This window comes from Abramis brama (assembly GCF_963993115.1).
Source record: "Abramis brama genome assembly, chromosome: 17".
In the NCBI taxonomy this organism is placed as follows: Eukaryota; Metazoa; Chordata; class Actinopteri; order Cypriniformes; family Leuciscidae; genus Abramis; species Abramis brama.
In genome coordinates this window covers 18,836,115-18,851,279 of record NC_139979.1, presented here as the reverse complement: position 1 = coordinate 18,851,279, position 15,165 = coordinate 18,836,115, and the positions used below count along the sequence as shown (strand labels likewise).

General features: G+C 38.6%; 1 protein-coding gene across 3 annotated transcripts in view; it reads right to left on the bottom strand.

Moving 5' to 3' along the window:
• The window catches only part of setdb1b (SET domain bifurcated histone lysine methyltransferase 1b), a 28,542-nt gene extending 14,493 nt beyond the window's left edge, over nucleotides 1-14,049 (bottom strand). The window contains exons 1-3 of one of the 3 annotated variants that reach the window (XM_084088806.1): nucleotides 13,986-14,049; nucleotides 12,619-12,709; nucleotides 1,970-2,196 (exon numbers count right to left, since the gene is read on the bottom strand). In XM_084088806.1, the coding sequence (XP_083944932.1) occupies nucleotides 1,970-2,196; nucleotides 12,619-12,708 (317 nt within the window). In that variant the 5' untranslated portion in view covers nucleotide 12,709; nucleotides 13,986-14,049. Of the gene's footprint in view, nucleotides 1-1,969; nucleotides 2,197-3,254; nucleotides 3,484-12,618; nucleotides 12,710-13,255; nucleotides 13,521-13,985 lie in introns of those variants that run through there. The other 2 variants (XM_084088807.1, XM_084088808.1) reach the window with 2 other exon arrangements.
• Between the last annotated feature and the right edge of the window lie 1,116 nt (nucleotides 14,050-15,165).

Here is a 15,165-nt window from a genome sequence, read left to right as displayed (position 1 = left end):
ATTTCGGCCAACGTTACTGGGAAGAATTTGTATATTGCAGTGAGTACTGTATTTTTCTCGAGAAACTTTTAAGAAACAGTTTGGTTGTTTGACTGAAGTCTCATTGTTGAGAAGACAAATTCTTTCTTTTCTTTTTACTCATAATCCACTGGTCCATTCTTTGATATTGTCTGCCCACTTTTTCCTTGGTCTCCCTCTCTTTCTTGTTCCTTCAACCGTGGCCTGGAGAACGGTTTTGGCCAGCCCTGAGAATCTGGTGACATGTCCATACCACTGCAGTTTCCTTCTTTTGACTGTTGCTATGAGTTCTTCATAAGGCCCAGCATGCTGTGCCTAATGGTGTTGCGTACTTCCTTGTTGGTCACATGGTCTTTGTAGCTTATGCCCAGAATTTTTCGAAAGCCTCGCATTTCCAAGGCCTGAATTTTCTTCACTAGCTCAGCCAGTGTCCACAATTCATGTGCATACAGAAAGATGGAGTTAACCAGAGCATGCATAAGTCTGAGCTTTAATCTAAGGGTGATGTCCTTGTCCCTCCATATTGGCTTCAGTCTTGCAAGTGCTGTTGTTCAGTTAGTTCATGCGTTCATGACCTCAAGGCTAGATTATTGTAATGCTCTACTGGTTGGTTGCCCTGCACGCTTAATAAACAAAGATGAGTTGGTCCAAAACACAGCAGCTAGAGTTCTCACTAGAACCAGAAAGTATGACCGTATTAGCCCCGTTCTGTCAACAGTGCATATAGTCCTTCACGTTTACTGCGATCTCAAAATTCTGGCCAGTTGATAATACCTAGAATATCAAACTCAACTGCAGGCGGTAGATCCCTCTCCTATTTAGCACCTAAACTTTGGAACAGTCTTCCTAACATTGTCCGGGAAGCAGACACACTCTGTCAGTTTAAATCTAGACTAAAAACGCATCTTTTACCTGGCATTCATATAGAACATTACACATTTCTATTATTCAAATCAGTTAAATGATTATTAGGCTGCATATATTAGGTCAGCCAGAACCGGGGACACTTCCTATAACACTTGATGTACTCGTTATAATATAAGAAGAATGGCATTTACGCTAATGTTAGTCTTTCCGAGGTTCACTGAAGTCAGCCGGATCTGGGCCATATCCAGTTCAGATGGAGGACCTGCGCCTAAACACGACTACAACGCATCCCTGAGGTGCCAGCCTCATCAGCCCTGTGAAGGCCTCATCGACATGACAGCCATCGGCACTGATCCTCAACAAACTCGTCTCCACACCGGCGTGATGACTCCGACTTCCAACCAGATGGAACTGGATAAATATTCTGATCCAATCTGACTTCTGACCTGTAATGCTGCCTGAATCATAATCATACACGGTTCGCTCGTTGGCCAGAGGAGAACTGGCCCAGACTGAGCCTGGTTTCTCTCAAGGTTTTTTTCTCCATTCTATCACCTGATGGAGTTTTGGTTCCTTGCCACTGTTGCCTTGGCTTTTGGCTTCCAATTAATGGGGACATTTAATATTCAACAATATTATTGATCTGCCTTACTTAAGGTGGACGATGACGCAATTTTCTTCTAGAAACAAACTTTGTTGTATTATTTTCATGTTATCACTGTGAAGCTGCTTTGATTCAATCTGTATTGTAAAAAGCGCTATATAAATAAAGGTGACTTGACTGTTGTAATCTGGGCTATCCTGGCCATCATTTCTGGTTTGGATCCCTCATCAAGCATCATTGTGCCAAGGTATTTGAACTAAGACACTGACTGAAGGCACTGGTTCTGGATGATTACTAGGGACAGTTTGTCATCAGTTTTGTCTCATCAATGCTAATTTCCATTCCATATTTGGAAGATGTCTAAACCAGGCGTTCCACAAAATGTATAAGAAACAGTTTAGCAGTTTGACAGTCTCATTATTGAGAAGACAAATACTGTGTTGATCTCAGTGCATAAACTCTCACACACTTTATACTTACTCTGAGGCATTAGAGCAAAGAGTGTCCATTTCAGAGACCTCCTTCTCCCTCTTCTCAACCCAGTCCTGCAGCTGCTCCAGCTGATCTTTCCTCTGCCGCACGGCCTCGCTGCCATCCACCTGCTCCTCAATCCACCTGCGCAGCTCGTCCAAAGACACCCCTAACTCCTCCTCCAACTCTGGATCCAACTCCATCTCTGAGCTCAAACTGGCATCCACCTCCATACCCTTGAAAGAAAAGGAGAACAGGCTAAAAATGTTGTAAAAGACTATCACATCATAAATCAAAGCAACATCTAAAAGGTGCATTCTGTAGTTCAGCTGGCAGACACTAGGATATAAATGTTCTCATTAATAAAGAGTTAGTTCACCCAAAAAGAAAAAAAGCTGTCATCATTTAATCACCCTCATGTCAGCTGAAACATGCAAGACTTTTGTTTATCTTTGAAAAATCAAATTAAAATAGTTTTTAAATGAAATCTGAGAGATTTCTGTCCATCCATTGACAGTCAATGGATTCGTTTTGCAATCTCTTTTTATGTAATTTTTGAAGCAACAAAATAGTAGTTGCGTAGACAGAAATCTCTCAGATTTAATTTTAAGTCATTAATAACAATTTATTTATTTTTTTCATTTCTGGGTGAAGTAACCATCCAACTATGAACCAACCATCCAGCAACCAACCAACTATGGATCAGACCTGCACATCACCTGAAAGAATTTCGGTACGTTTTTAGGGTGAATGTGGATAGATGTGCTGATCTGTGTCTGGTCAAAATTCAGTTTAGTTTAAAGACGTAAAGCCTAAACATTGACTACTCTGACTCACTTCAGCCCCTTGTATTAAAGTATACAGCTGTAATTTAAGGAAAGATAATGCAACTTAAGAAGCATTTCTGTGCCACATTTTCAGAATAAATTTGGCACCAGTCTATTTTCCCATGATTGTAATGAAATCACAATGAAATTGTAATGAAACATATCTGGACATGTAGATATCGTGGCTGTAAACGGAATATTAATTGATCTTCATCCAATAAGGTGAAAAGTCGTATTCAACATCAGAAATGGCCAGTAACGTTACTTCAACCACCATTCCTGCAAGTCAAGACCTCTAAACGGCGCGCAACACACGGATGAGAGGGCTAAACAGATCATTTCTCATAAAAAAGCCCAAAAATAGTACCGTGGTTTTCTTAAATCACCAAAATGTACAAAAAGATCAGTAATATGCAGAGTCAAGTTAGCTTCATTGAATTGTGCTGATGCTAACTGAGTTAGCTTACCTGCCCTAACGTGCCTGTGCCTCCAGCTCTTTGTTAATTTCTCCTTTCCCGTGTTTTAAATGGCCGGCTCACAAAGCGCAGGGCGTTTAAAGCTTTTTCCTATACCGCAGACATTTCGGTAATTTTGTTATTTTGACAAATTCCACGGTCATCGAGCACTCTTTAGGCACACCAAAAAACCTACGAATGTGTTTGGCTGATGGTGATCGTGCAAGCTGACCAATCGGCTTTTGCGTAACGAGTGAGTGGCAGTTGAAGTGATCAATTGCATGCAAGAAAACTCCAGAGCACGCCTCTACAATGCAACACGCCGTGAAAAATGCCCGCACTAGTGCTCTACAGGACTACAAAACACCGCACAAAGTGAATCAAATACAAATTGGCACCATAAAAACATTACAACTGAAATATCTATTAAAATAAATTATTAAAATACTGTCCACACCGAAACAGTATTAATAAGTACGAAACCACTTTTTCCAAACAAAAAGCCAGACCCTTCACTGAATCAATGTGCATGTTATTCTAAAACAAAACAAACGTTTATCGATTTTTTTTGTTACTAAGTTGGACTTAGTATTTTAATGTTTTACACTTAAAATAATTAATAGTGTACATTGGGGGAAAAAAAGTTAAAAATGACCACATCAGTTGCCTATTGCAGCGATAATGTTTAAATATTAATCGTTGGTTTGCCTAAGTGTAAATGTAACATTCCTGAAAAAGGATAGCTGTTAACTCAGTGAAGCCAAAGGTATACTGCCTCACAAAGGCAAAAGATCTTTTTGAGTGTGGAACTGAGAAAATTTACGTTAAAGGATTTTTTTGTCAAATTAATTATAGGTATGACACTGGAAATCTGTCAATTATGTTTTAGTAATGAAAATTATCTACATAAAAAAATCTTGAGCTCAAATTTGACCCCTATTTTGAAGTTACTGTGCTCTGCCTTTGTATTGTCTGCAAAAAGTGAGAAGTCATGCCAAGGCAAAAGGAAGCAACTTCCACATGATCAATATTTGGTTGCTGATCACCATTTACAAAATCGTTATAGTAACACCTGTATTGTGGTATTTAATGGTGTGAAAACATGGTGTGTTTGAGCATGTTTTGTGAGGTTGGGTCTGTAAAGCACTTTAGTCAACTTGTGTTGTTTTTAAACGTGCTTTAGAAATAAAATTGATTATTTTGGATGATTTACAATTACTTATAGCCATCTACTTATTGCTATCCTGTGCTTTGGTTGCATTCTGATGGCATTATTAATTAATTAGACGTGACAATACCTCCATAGCAGTAAAGATAATCTTCAATTGGTGTGCAGCAAAACTAACAGGTTGACTGCAGGTAGGTGACACTGAATAATTTCAATAAATACAAGATCAGCATATTTCTAATGAGAAAACATTAATTTAATTAATAATGGAATGCAAAGATATAACAAGATATAACAAATATGTAAAACAAACATATAACAACAAATCATGTACAAATTTAAAATGCATGGGATTGGAATAATAAATAATAAATCATGTATAAGAAAGTGAACTTGGAATCCTGTTCATTTCATGTTGTTTCATGGTGTTCTTACTCCTCATCCTCCACAACATTGCTCACAGTGAACACCAGAAAGCCATCCTTGTTTGGGGGCATAAAAGGACATGTTTTTTTGATTATGTCATTCTTCTTTGCCTCTTCAATCCCCCGGATCATGTGTTCTCAGGAGAGAGGGCACCTTCAGCTCGAACTTAGCCTGGAGGAAGTCCAACTCGGTAAAGTGAGCATCTACATGGGTTAGTTTGAAGAACAGGCTCCTGGAGCCACGTCGTAGCTGAATCACTGACATCTTGCCCAACTTTGGTGCAATCCTTCCAATTCAGCACATCAGCATTATTCATTTCAACCCCTTCTGCCTTACTCGAGTTTGAGGATTTTGTGTGTGTTGTGTCAAGCTCAAAGTCCTCCTCCAGGACGATTTCCTGCTCGACACCATGGTGAAAACGGTCAGCATTCATGAAAGTGTGTCCCTTTTCAAAGTATTCTACAGTGATATCCTCCATGGAGGTGGTATCACCATTAACAAGGCAGACCAGGGGAAATAGCAAGCACCAATTCTTATTTTGGGCAGAACAGTTGTCCACCCAGAAGATGCTGTGGCATATGTCCCTTTCTTTCTCTAGTCCAGTCACATAGGCCAAGGTGATCTCTGCTGCACTTTGCCCTGCCGCGCCCTCATGCCAGACCGCAGGAATGGTGTTTTTTTCTTTTTTTTTTTTCTTCTTGCGTACAGAGGCAAAGGCGTCATGGAATGCCACGATACGCTTTATGAAGATTGATGTTTTCAAAGGTCCACACTCTTCACTAATGTGTCCTCTGGCCAGTCTTTCTCCGCATCAGCCTTTATGCCCACGCCACCTCTGGCACTGCAAGCAGTCCATGTCATGGCCATCCCCATCATGGTCATTTTTAATGTGCTGATCCTGCAGTAGGCACTCCTTACATTCCTCCTCTCTTTGGTCTCTTCTGATCACCTCATTTCCTATCTCATTCCCCATCACAGAGAGGACCAGGCTGTCATTTGCTGGGTGGTAACCCAAAGTGACCAAGAAGAAAGTTTTACCAACCTGCTGTGGGACCTGATCTTCATTCTTTTGCCTGTAAACAAAGGGCCTGCCACGTTGCCGTTTATCCATCCACACAAAATTTTGCTGTTGGTAGCTGGCTGACACTGTGGAACATGAATGCACGTCTGTCTGTGTAGTCCTGTTCTAGATCTCTGTACGCCTCTTCTAACTAAATTTGTCTGTGCATTTTCTTCTGCATTTCTGGCCACATGGATCTCTCATTGGTGGGGGCTTTGGATGGAGTGACGGTGGGCTCTGGTAGTAGAGCTGTGGCTGGAGCGAGGCTGGGCTCTGGTGCTGGAAGTGGTGCTGTGGCTGGAGCGAAGGGAAACTCCATGAGAGCAACAAGCATGGTGTCAGGTGTGCTGCAGAACAGCTCATCAGAACCAAACTCCAGGAAACTATGGTGTCCGAATTCCAGACAACTGTCAAGAACTGTCCATGTTTTTGATTTGGGTGCTGGATCACAATCAATATCCCCACAATTAACTGAAATAAACAGAACAAATTTTAAATTGGAGACATGCATGGGAAAATAAACGGAACAAGAAATATTTTAACAATATTTGATTAACTAATGTCAACGTAATCAAATGAGGTAAATGCCTACCACTGTCCAGAATGCTCTTTTTTATTTTATTTTTTGCGGTGCTTCTGGACCACAGAACCACAGGCCACAAGGAACTGAAAGGAATGGAGCAAATTTAGCAATAATAAACTGATGTCATTCACGCCCTTGGAAATGGTATAACTGGTGTGAGATTTTCTGTAAGGTAGAGTCTCCTCGTGAGACTTTGATGCCTGACTCTACCGATGAAACTGCAAACTATTCTTCAGTAAATTTTTACCTATTTGATTGAACCTCACGACTCCTGGTCTTCTTTCATCATATCTGGTCCTGGGTCTTTAAGCTGTTCTCCCCTAACAATAGTTTACCATGATTTACCATGTTCTAACATGATTTACCAGTTTACCTTGATTTACCATAGTTTACCATGATTTACCATGTTCTAGCATAGTTTGCCATGATTTACCACGTTCTAGGATGATTTACTATGTTTTTAGTATGATTTACCACAATTTACCACATTGCAGTATGATTTACCATGTTTCTAGTATGATTTACCACGACTTACAACGTTCTAGCATGATTTACCATTTTGATTTACCAGTCAAAAGAACCAACCCCCATCTCTATACGATGTTTTGATGCAAAGATATAGACCTTGCTAAATGGTTGCTAGGGTACTCTGGTTGCTATGGGTTGAGTTGCTTGGGAGCTGCCAATGATGAAACTCCAAAGGCTGCTTGTCAGTATGAATGATATAAACCAACTCATATGCCTCGGTGACATTCAGAATGGAAGATATCCCTCTTTGAATTTTGGTTGCTAAGGGGGTCAACAATGGTTGCTAGGCGGGGCTAGGAAGTGCTGAGGTGATTCATGATTGGCTGTTTGCTGCCCCAAGTCAAACAAGCCCACCCTCATGTTTCTATGTAAATTCTATCCGGAGATATCCCTTTGATCTCTTTCAATGGAAGTCTATGGAACTTGTTGCTATGGTGCTCTAAATGGTTGCCAGGGCATGGCTGGATAGCTTCACAATGATCCTGACAGGCTGATTGGTTGTCTGAGTAAAATGAGCCGGCCCCCTTGTCTCTATGTCACTGTGATCCAGAGTTATGTTCAATTCAAAAACCAGTATGCAATTTACCATAGTAGGAGAAACACATGCGTTTCATGGGCCGACCTTCGCCATAGTATGTCTATGGGACAACTTTGGGCACCTCTTGCCACCCAGGTATACAACTTTTACACCATTGTGAGGTATGTTCTTACAGAGCCTGCCACCCTCTTCAAATGTGGTAAACCACATGTTTCTGCGTAATCCTCGCTCGGAGCTACAACTCGTCAAAGTTAATAATGAATTAATACTTAGCTAACGAGACGATACATATGGGTTCATGCATGTGAACAAGACCACACGATATTTACAATATTTATACGAAATGTTTTATCTAATCTAGGGCTGTCAGTAACAATTATTTTGGTAATCTAGTAATTGGTTGATTATTTTGACAACTAATGCGTTCCTTCTGTATTCTTAACGTTTTATTAGAAAAAAACACAGATTAATACCTTTATTTTGTTTTACTCATTTTAATGTAGCCTAGTTTATAATTATAATAATAATAATTACTCCAGTCTTCAGTCAGTCACTTGATTCATCATTTCACATTATTATCAATGTTGAAAACAGTTATTTAAATTTTATTTCAGGATTCTTTGATGAATAGAAAGTTCAAAAGAACAGCATTTATGTTCTGTAAATTTGAACAACAACAACAGTTTCCACTCATGTGTAAATAGATTTTTCAATGTCCTTATTTGCATCTAATACTATTTTGTTTATTATAGTCTTCTCACAATCACTACATTACAAGCAGTTAATTTATCAGACACTGATAATTATGTTAATTCTATTTTTAAAATGCAACGTACTGTAATAATCTATAAGCATATTTAACAATTGGTCGAAGGTGGATAATTGCAAAGTGTTTACGAGCAATTTGGTCTGGCCCGTAGATACAGTGGCTGTTTCTCAATACCAAGTACGCAAACTTCGGACTTGAGTCCTTGATAGTTCGGACTTGACAAGTTCGACTCAGGAGAACGAACTCCCGAGGACGGAAGGACTCAAGTCTGATAATTCTGCAAATGGAACAGCGGCGTACTTAATAGCGTCACTCAGCTCGCTCTGGCTACTCCGGTTATCTCTTTATGTATATTTAGGCTACAATAAAACAAAATATGTTATAAACCACCACTCTGCCTCTTTTCATTTTCATTAAAAAAAATCTTAAACATATTAATGGCCACACAAATGTGGTTCAGGCAACGCAATTGATTATCTGCACTGCATGTATTTATAACAACACGAAATATAAAACACAACCCTGACTCTTTGTTTTCATTTTAAAAATATGATACATAAAAAACATTATACTATTGATCATTAAAACTGACATTTAGCAAAAAGAGACAGGGTTGTGTCATTTTATTTTATTATGTATGTACATACAGTGAAGAGAATGTAGGCAACATGTATAATAAAATATTTTATATGTTTTAAATATATAAAATAAAATGACATAACGTTAACCTTTTTTGTTAAATGTCAGTTTTAATGATCAATAATAGCCATTATAAAAGTATAAGTAGCCTAAAAGGTATAAGAAGCTATACAATAATAAAGCAAACGATTCAGTCAAACATAAGACAGCTCTCTAGGCTACGTTAAAGTTAAATAGACTAAATATATAAAGCTATGAAACTTCACTTTGTCCTCAGCCAAAACGTTTTGCCAGGGAACAAATTATAGATTAATGAGACAAATAAAATAAATAAATAAATAAATCGCCTGTTAAATATACACAAGACGATTTATATCTCATGTTAAACCACTAGACTAGAGACATCCGAGCCAGCAGCAAACGTCAGCAGCACTAACCGAGGAAAGGCTGTTCTCGGCGGGGTACATGAGCACCGAGCGTCCGATTGCCTGGATCTCACAACTCCGAAAACGTCGATCAAATTTTCAAATAGGCGCTATCTTTATAAATAAACCAAAGACTGGAGCTTTAAACAACTAAATTCTCGCCTGAAAAACTCTTAAAACTACATTTCGTGACACAATAACAGCAGTATTTTTAAATTACGCGGGGTTTCTCCTCTGCTACTGACGGTTGCTGGTTGGTGTGAGATGCATTCTGGGATACCCGGCTGTCTCAAGTCCGCACAAGTCCAAGTGGTACTCGATGCAGAGCCAAATAGGAGGAGCTAGAGCTCCAGCTCTTCCCCTCGCTGGATTTAGTGGGCGGGGCCGCGCAGGCGCAGATTAACTTTCGCGATAAACACTACCAAGGAGTTACGTCACAAACAATCTTTTCACGCAGCGTTGCATTCCGGGAAGGCGCCACCATTTTATGTGGTAACGCTATCCGTTGCCATGGTGACTTCTACAGTGAGGCCGAGAGAAATAGCAAAAGAGAGAGAAAGAGCAGCTTGATATGCGTTTGCATTTTAGAGATACGAAACAGTTTCTTGGGAAGATATGGATTAGGAGGAAGCGTAAGGAAACGGGCTCTATCGGGAGAAACTAAATAATTATGCTAGGCAGCGTTATTTAGAGAAACTGCTTGTCACAAAATTGACAGCAGCAGCGACTACGAACACTCAGCATGATTTCAAAAGCTACATATTTCAGTGCCAGATCGCTTTTTATTTAACACAAATGAACAAAATGAATACTCTGTTAGTCAACAAGAGTTGTTTCATTTGTTATAGATATATCTGTACCGCGAACAGTTATAAAAAGAAAATTTTTTAATGACGTACGACTCGCATTGACAGAATGTAGGCTACGATCTGTCCGCTTACACGGCAGGTCCAAAATGCACATCTAATTCATATCAGATTTATTTCCACATATTTCCACATATAAATGACGCCTGAAACTTTCCTTTTTTACTGACACTGCCATTTCTGTTTTATTATTGGTAAGTCTGATACTTTTTTGCCATTTCTGTTTTCTTATTTTATATTTTAAGTCCGATAATGTTTTTGCTACTCCTGTTTAAGGCTGTGTTGTGCTGTTATGCAAGTATTATTCTCTTTTAGTTTTGTAGTTCTGTAAAGCACTTAGGTCAGTCAGTGGCTGTTATAAAATGTGCTGTAAATAAAATCAACTTGAACTTGAATCTACCAGTGGGGGTACTATGAAAATATATTATTTTCGCTGATGCGGGCTCCGCAGCAGACTTCTTCCCAAAAGTCAAAGCGGCATTATGTCACGAAAGTGCGGACTCAGAGGAAGACCGCGAGTGCTTAGGGTTTCATTTGGGACAGGGCCATACTTTCCGCAGCGCGAGTCTCCGCAGACTGCGTGCGCACCTCCCCAAACGGACGAGGCGTTTATAGTTGACGCGCTCGCCGTTGTACTATTCTTTGAAATGATAAGGGGCGACTCAAGTAATTGTCCTCTAAACCATCAGGAATCAGCAGTGAGAAGAAGAAAGCTATACACACGTGACAATGTTTATTTTATTACCACACTACAAAAAGAATCGTGTAAAACCCAGTAAACCCTGAGATTATTACTCGTGACAATAAAACAAAATATATGGATATGAGAATGTGTATACAATATAACTAAATTAACAATCTCTTACATATTTTCTAATTTCACTAAACATTTCATTAAGTTTCGTGAACATTTTTATTAAACATGGACCTTTATGTTAATTAAAAATACTTTTTATGCTATTGTATGCTCATTTTTTTTAAAAATGTAAGCAACTAGTTTAGACGTGCAAACTGGGTGCCGGTGTGGTGAGAAGTTCAAGCTCGGCCAGATGTGGCTCGAAGTCGTTCATCTTTGGATACGGAGCCATGAGCGCTGTTACAAAAAAGCCATGCACACCGCCAAGCGAAATGGGGTCTTGCGCACGACCGCCCACAGCGCAATGATGTAATTTTTGACTAGCTTGAGTGAGCACAGCCCAGGACCAGAGACAGAGAGGGTCGAAGAAAGCAGCGGAGCTTAAGTAGCGTTTTCTCTGAGTTCACTGTGTAGCCTGCTCCCTAAATCGTTCAGTTTAATTTTCCACATTTATTGTATGTCAGTATTAGTATTTGCTTTCAACCATGCACAAATAAAAATGTCACTGAACTTTTGCTGTGTAATTGTAACAATGAGCAGTGAGCACTCAAATACACCAAACCAACAATTACTAAAAACACACAAAACAAATGATTTTGCAGGGGCACTTTGCACTGTTCCCTGAATCGACGCGCTTATTCATTTGTGGATGTTAACTGAATCTGTAAGTCAGCTATGCTGTTTAGTTCTGAATATTATATTTCATTCTGGTGCTCTAAATGTTATCGCTACTGTGTAATAATAGATGCTATTCACCAACTAAACATATCGTATTCAATGCGTTCAGTCTCTTTCACGGGCATCATTTGTAGTAGCCTATTCACAAACTGTTTGCTAAAGCATTGCGTTTTCTCGGAGTTCATTGTGTGCTTTCTACCATGCACAAATAAAAATGTCACTGAACTTTTGCTGTGTAATTGTAACAATGAGCATTAAAACACACCAAACCAACAATTACTAAAAACACATACAAAAACTGATTTTGCACAGGCGTTTTGCACTATTTATTTAAATTCTAAAAAAATGTGATGATGCATTCCACAGCACGAATTGTGGCATGCCGTGAAAAAAAAAAAAACATGCATTCTTAATGGCCACATCTATAGGGTGATAAAGGTATAATGATTAGCATTGAATTATAAATATACTTCATTCTTTTGAAAATACCTAGACGAACAAAGATAAGCCATATATTGTAGAAATTGTATATTTTTTGTCTTCATGTTTCATCGTCAAAACAGCTCTATCTGTATATGTGTTTTATTCAGCTATAGCGATATCTGGATGCCTTTGTCCAAATAGGGATTAAAAAAACGGTTCATGGATTCACGTTTGATGAATGTGCCATTTCTGGTATTTTGCCAGTTAATCATCAGGCGTAAATTGCAAACAGTGATTTATTTATTTTTTACAAATCAAGCACTCAAATTTAATCGAGGAATCGTAACGGTCCTAGTCCCAAACATTAAGGTGTCCTGAAATGAGCATGTTGAAATCCAAGACAGATATCAGTCGTACCCTGTTAATCCTGCAGAGTCTGGTCTTTCCATTTCCCTCTTTTTTCCAACGCATTATTTGAGCCTGAGCTCTCTTTCCTCTCCGTGGCATCCTTTAAAATATGAAGAGATAAATACAAATTACACCCTGCCTATTTATACCTGCCAGATGAATAAACATGAGGCACGATTATCATAATGAGATGATGGCACTGAATAGTGAGCTCCACAATGCAGTTGTTACTAGTAGGAATAGCTATTGTAGAGCTCTCTAATTGAATTGTTACTAGTAAGAATTGAATTTGAGAGCTCTCTAATTAATTGTAATGTTCACTAGTCATAACTGAATTGTAGAGCTCTCTAATTTAATTATTACTAGTAAAAATGCGATTACGATGAGTAACACGGGGTACAATTTAAGATAATACGGCTTGCCATTCTATAGTCTATAAGGAATAACGTTAGCTGCTACCTGAGGGTTAAACACAAGAAAAACATATTAATGTTGTCTCTCCATCACTCCTCAAAATACTGTAAATGTCGTCAATGTACTGTAAATACCGTGCATGTACGACATGTACACAAAATACTGTAAATGTACGTCAAATGTCGTAAATGTAATCAATGCGTTATGCGTCACCTCATGCGTTAATATTTACCAAAAAAATGCTGCAAATATAGTGAAGCTGCCGTCTGGAACCCATTCAAACAGATTGTCAGCGAGCGTGGATTTGTGCTAACCGTTATGAACCACGTGACCGCAAAGCATGAAAACAAAGGATGTCAGCTCACTCTCGAGTTATACCAGTAATGCACTAATGGAACTCCCGTTATATTCAATAAAGCTTACTACAGCGCATAATCAATTTCTAACATACATTATATTTCCACGTTGTTTATGATTAGAGAATTCTGTCAGTGAGCGTGAACTGAAACCAGTTCTCACCGGATTTCTTCACCGGTGACTAATCTAACCGCCTTCGATTGGATGTTGCATTTTTAAACTCAGCAGAAACGCGTGTGATTGGCTACACGCTGCCCTTGATAGACATGAAGCGACTTGCATCAATCGATAATATTCACGCAGTATTTAAGGAATTGTAAGCTACACAAACAGCAAAACCCAAAGGACGTAATATCCATCAGGCACACACAAAATATAATTTTACGTTTTCACACAAAGATAGACGTGTGGCTAGCTGTAGACATCCCTTATGCATCACCATCTTTACAGAGAAAACTAGCTTCAGTGTAAACAAAAACGATATAAACTACAACTCGTATTATAATACGAATAATATTGCCTATATTTCATTCAAATAAAGAGCTACATTTGACATTACAAGGCTTTATAAAACAGCATATTTGACAACAACCATCTCCACTCACCTCAAGAGAATAATGCGGGGAAGTCAGAGAAGCTGTGTCTGAAACCGCTCACTCGTTCACTCATTCACTAATCCCTGCATAGTGAATGGCAGTTGAGTGCACTACATCAGCAAAGAGTGAACGAAAATGAGTGAGCGAATTCGGACGCTGACATAATTATCACGCGCCAGAGAGCTCGGACAATTTCGTCATAAACATTACCTACCCATCTTTAATATTTCCTTTTTTGGCTGTATGAATTGTATGTAACAATTGTATGTATGTATTTTTCACGTTTATTGCGTTATTTGATAATAAAAAAAAGATAATAAAAACACTTATCATATTTATTTACTTTTTACATTTATATGTGAAAATAAAAGAGATCAAAACACTACACAGCACATTTGTTTATTCAAATATAGATATAACGGTATATATATAAATAAATAACCAGGCATCTGGTCTTATAAATGATTGTTTTCTATCTCGCGTGCGCCGTTGCCATGGTGACATTTTTGTTTATTTTTCATTCGCGCTCTATCGCCTTATCGTGTTGGATTGTGGGAAATAGTGTCTCAGCAAGTGTACATCGGATGTACACTCAAATTCAGAGAGGATTGTGGGTAAAAGTAGTGAACGAATGTAGGGAATGATGTCGTTCACTCAGAATTCGGACACCACTACAAAATGGCCGACACCCTAAATAGTGCACTATATAGTGGATAGGGAGCGATTTCAGACACAGCTTCAGTCAGTCAGTCAGCAACTGATCCGTGAAGTCTCGCAGGCAATCAGCAGCGAGCTTTGATTGTACAACCAATAGAATCACATCTTCTAGTGATGGGTCGGTCAGAAACGATTCGTTCATTGTGAACAAATCTTTGTCTCGAAGGTGTCTGAAACCGCTCACTCGTTCACTCATTCACTAATCCCTACAGTGTATGGCGTTTGAGTGCACTATATCTGCAAGGAGATAACGAAACGAAGTGAAGTAGCGCAGCTGTGTCCGAAACCGCTCACTCGTTCACTAATCCCTATGGCATTTGCATATTATTACCTAAATAATATATTTTAATAATAAAAATAATATACTATATAATTTACCTTAAATATAATTTATTTAATTGTAAAATGCATCTATATAATATTGTCTCTATATTTTAATGTTTTATTCAAGTAATGATTAATAAAAATAAAA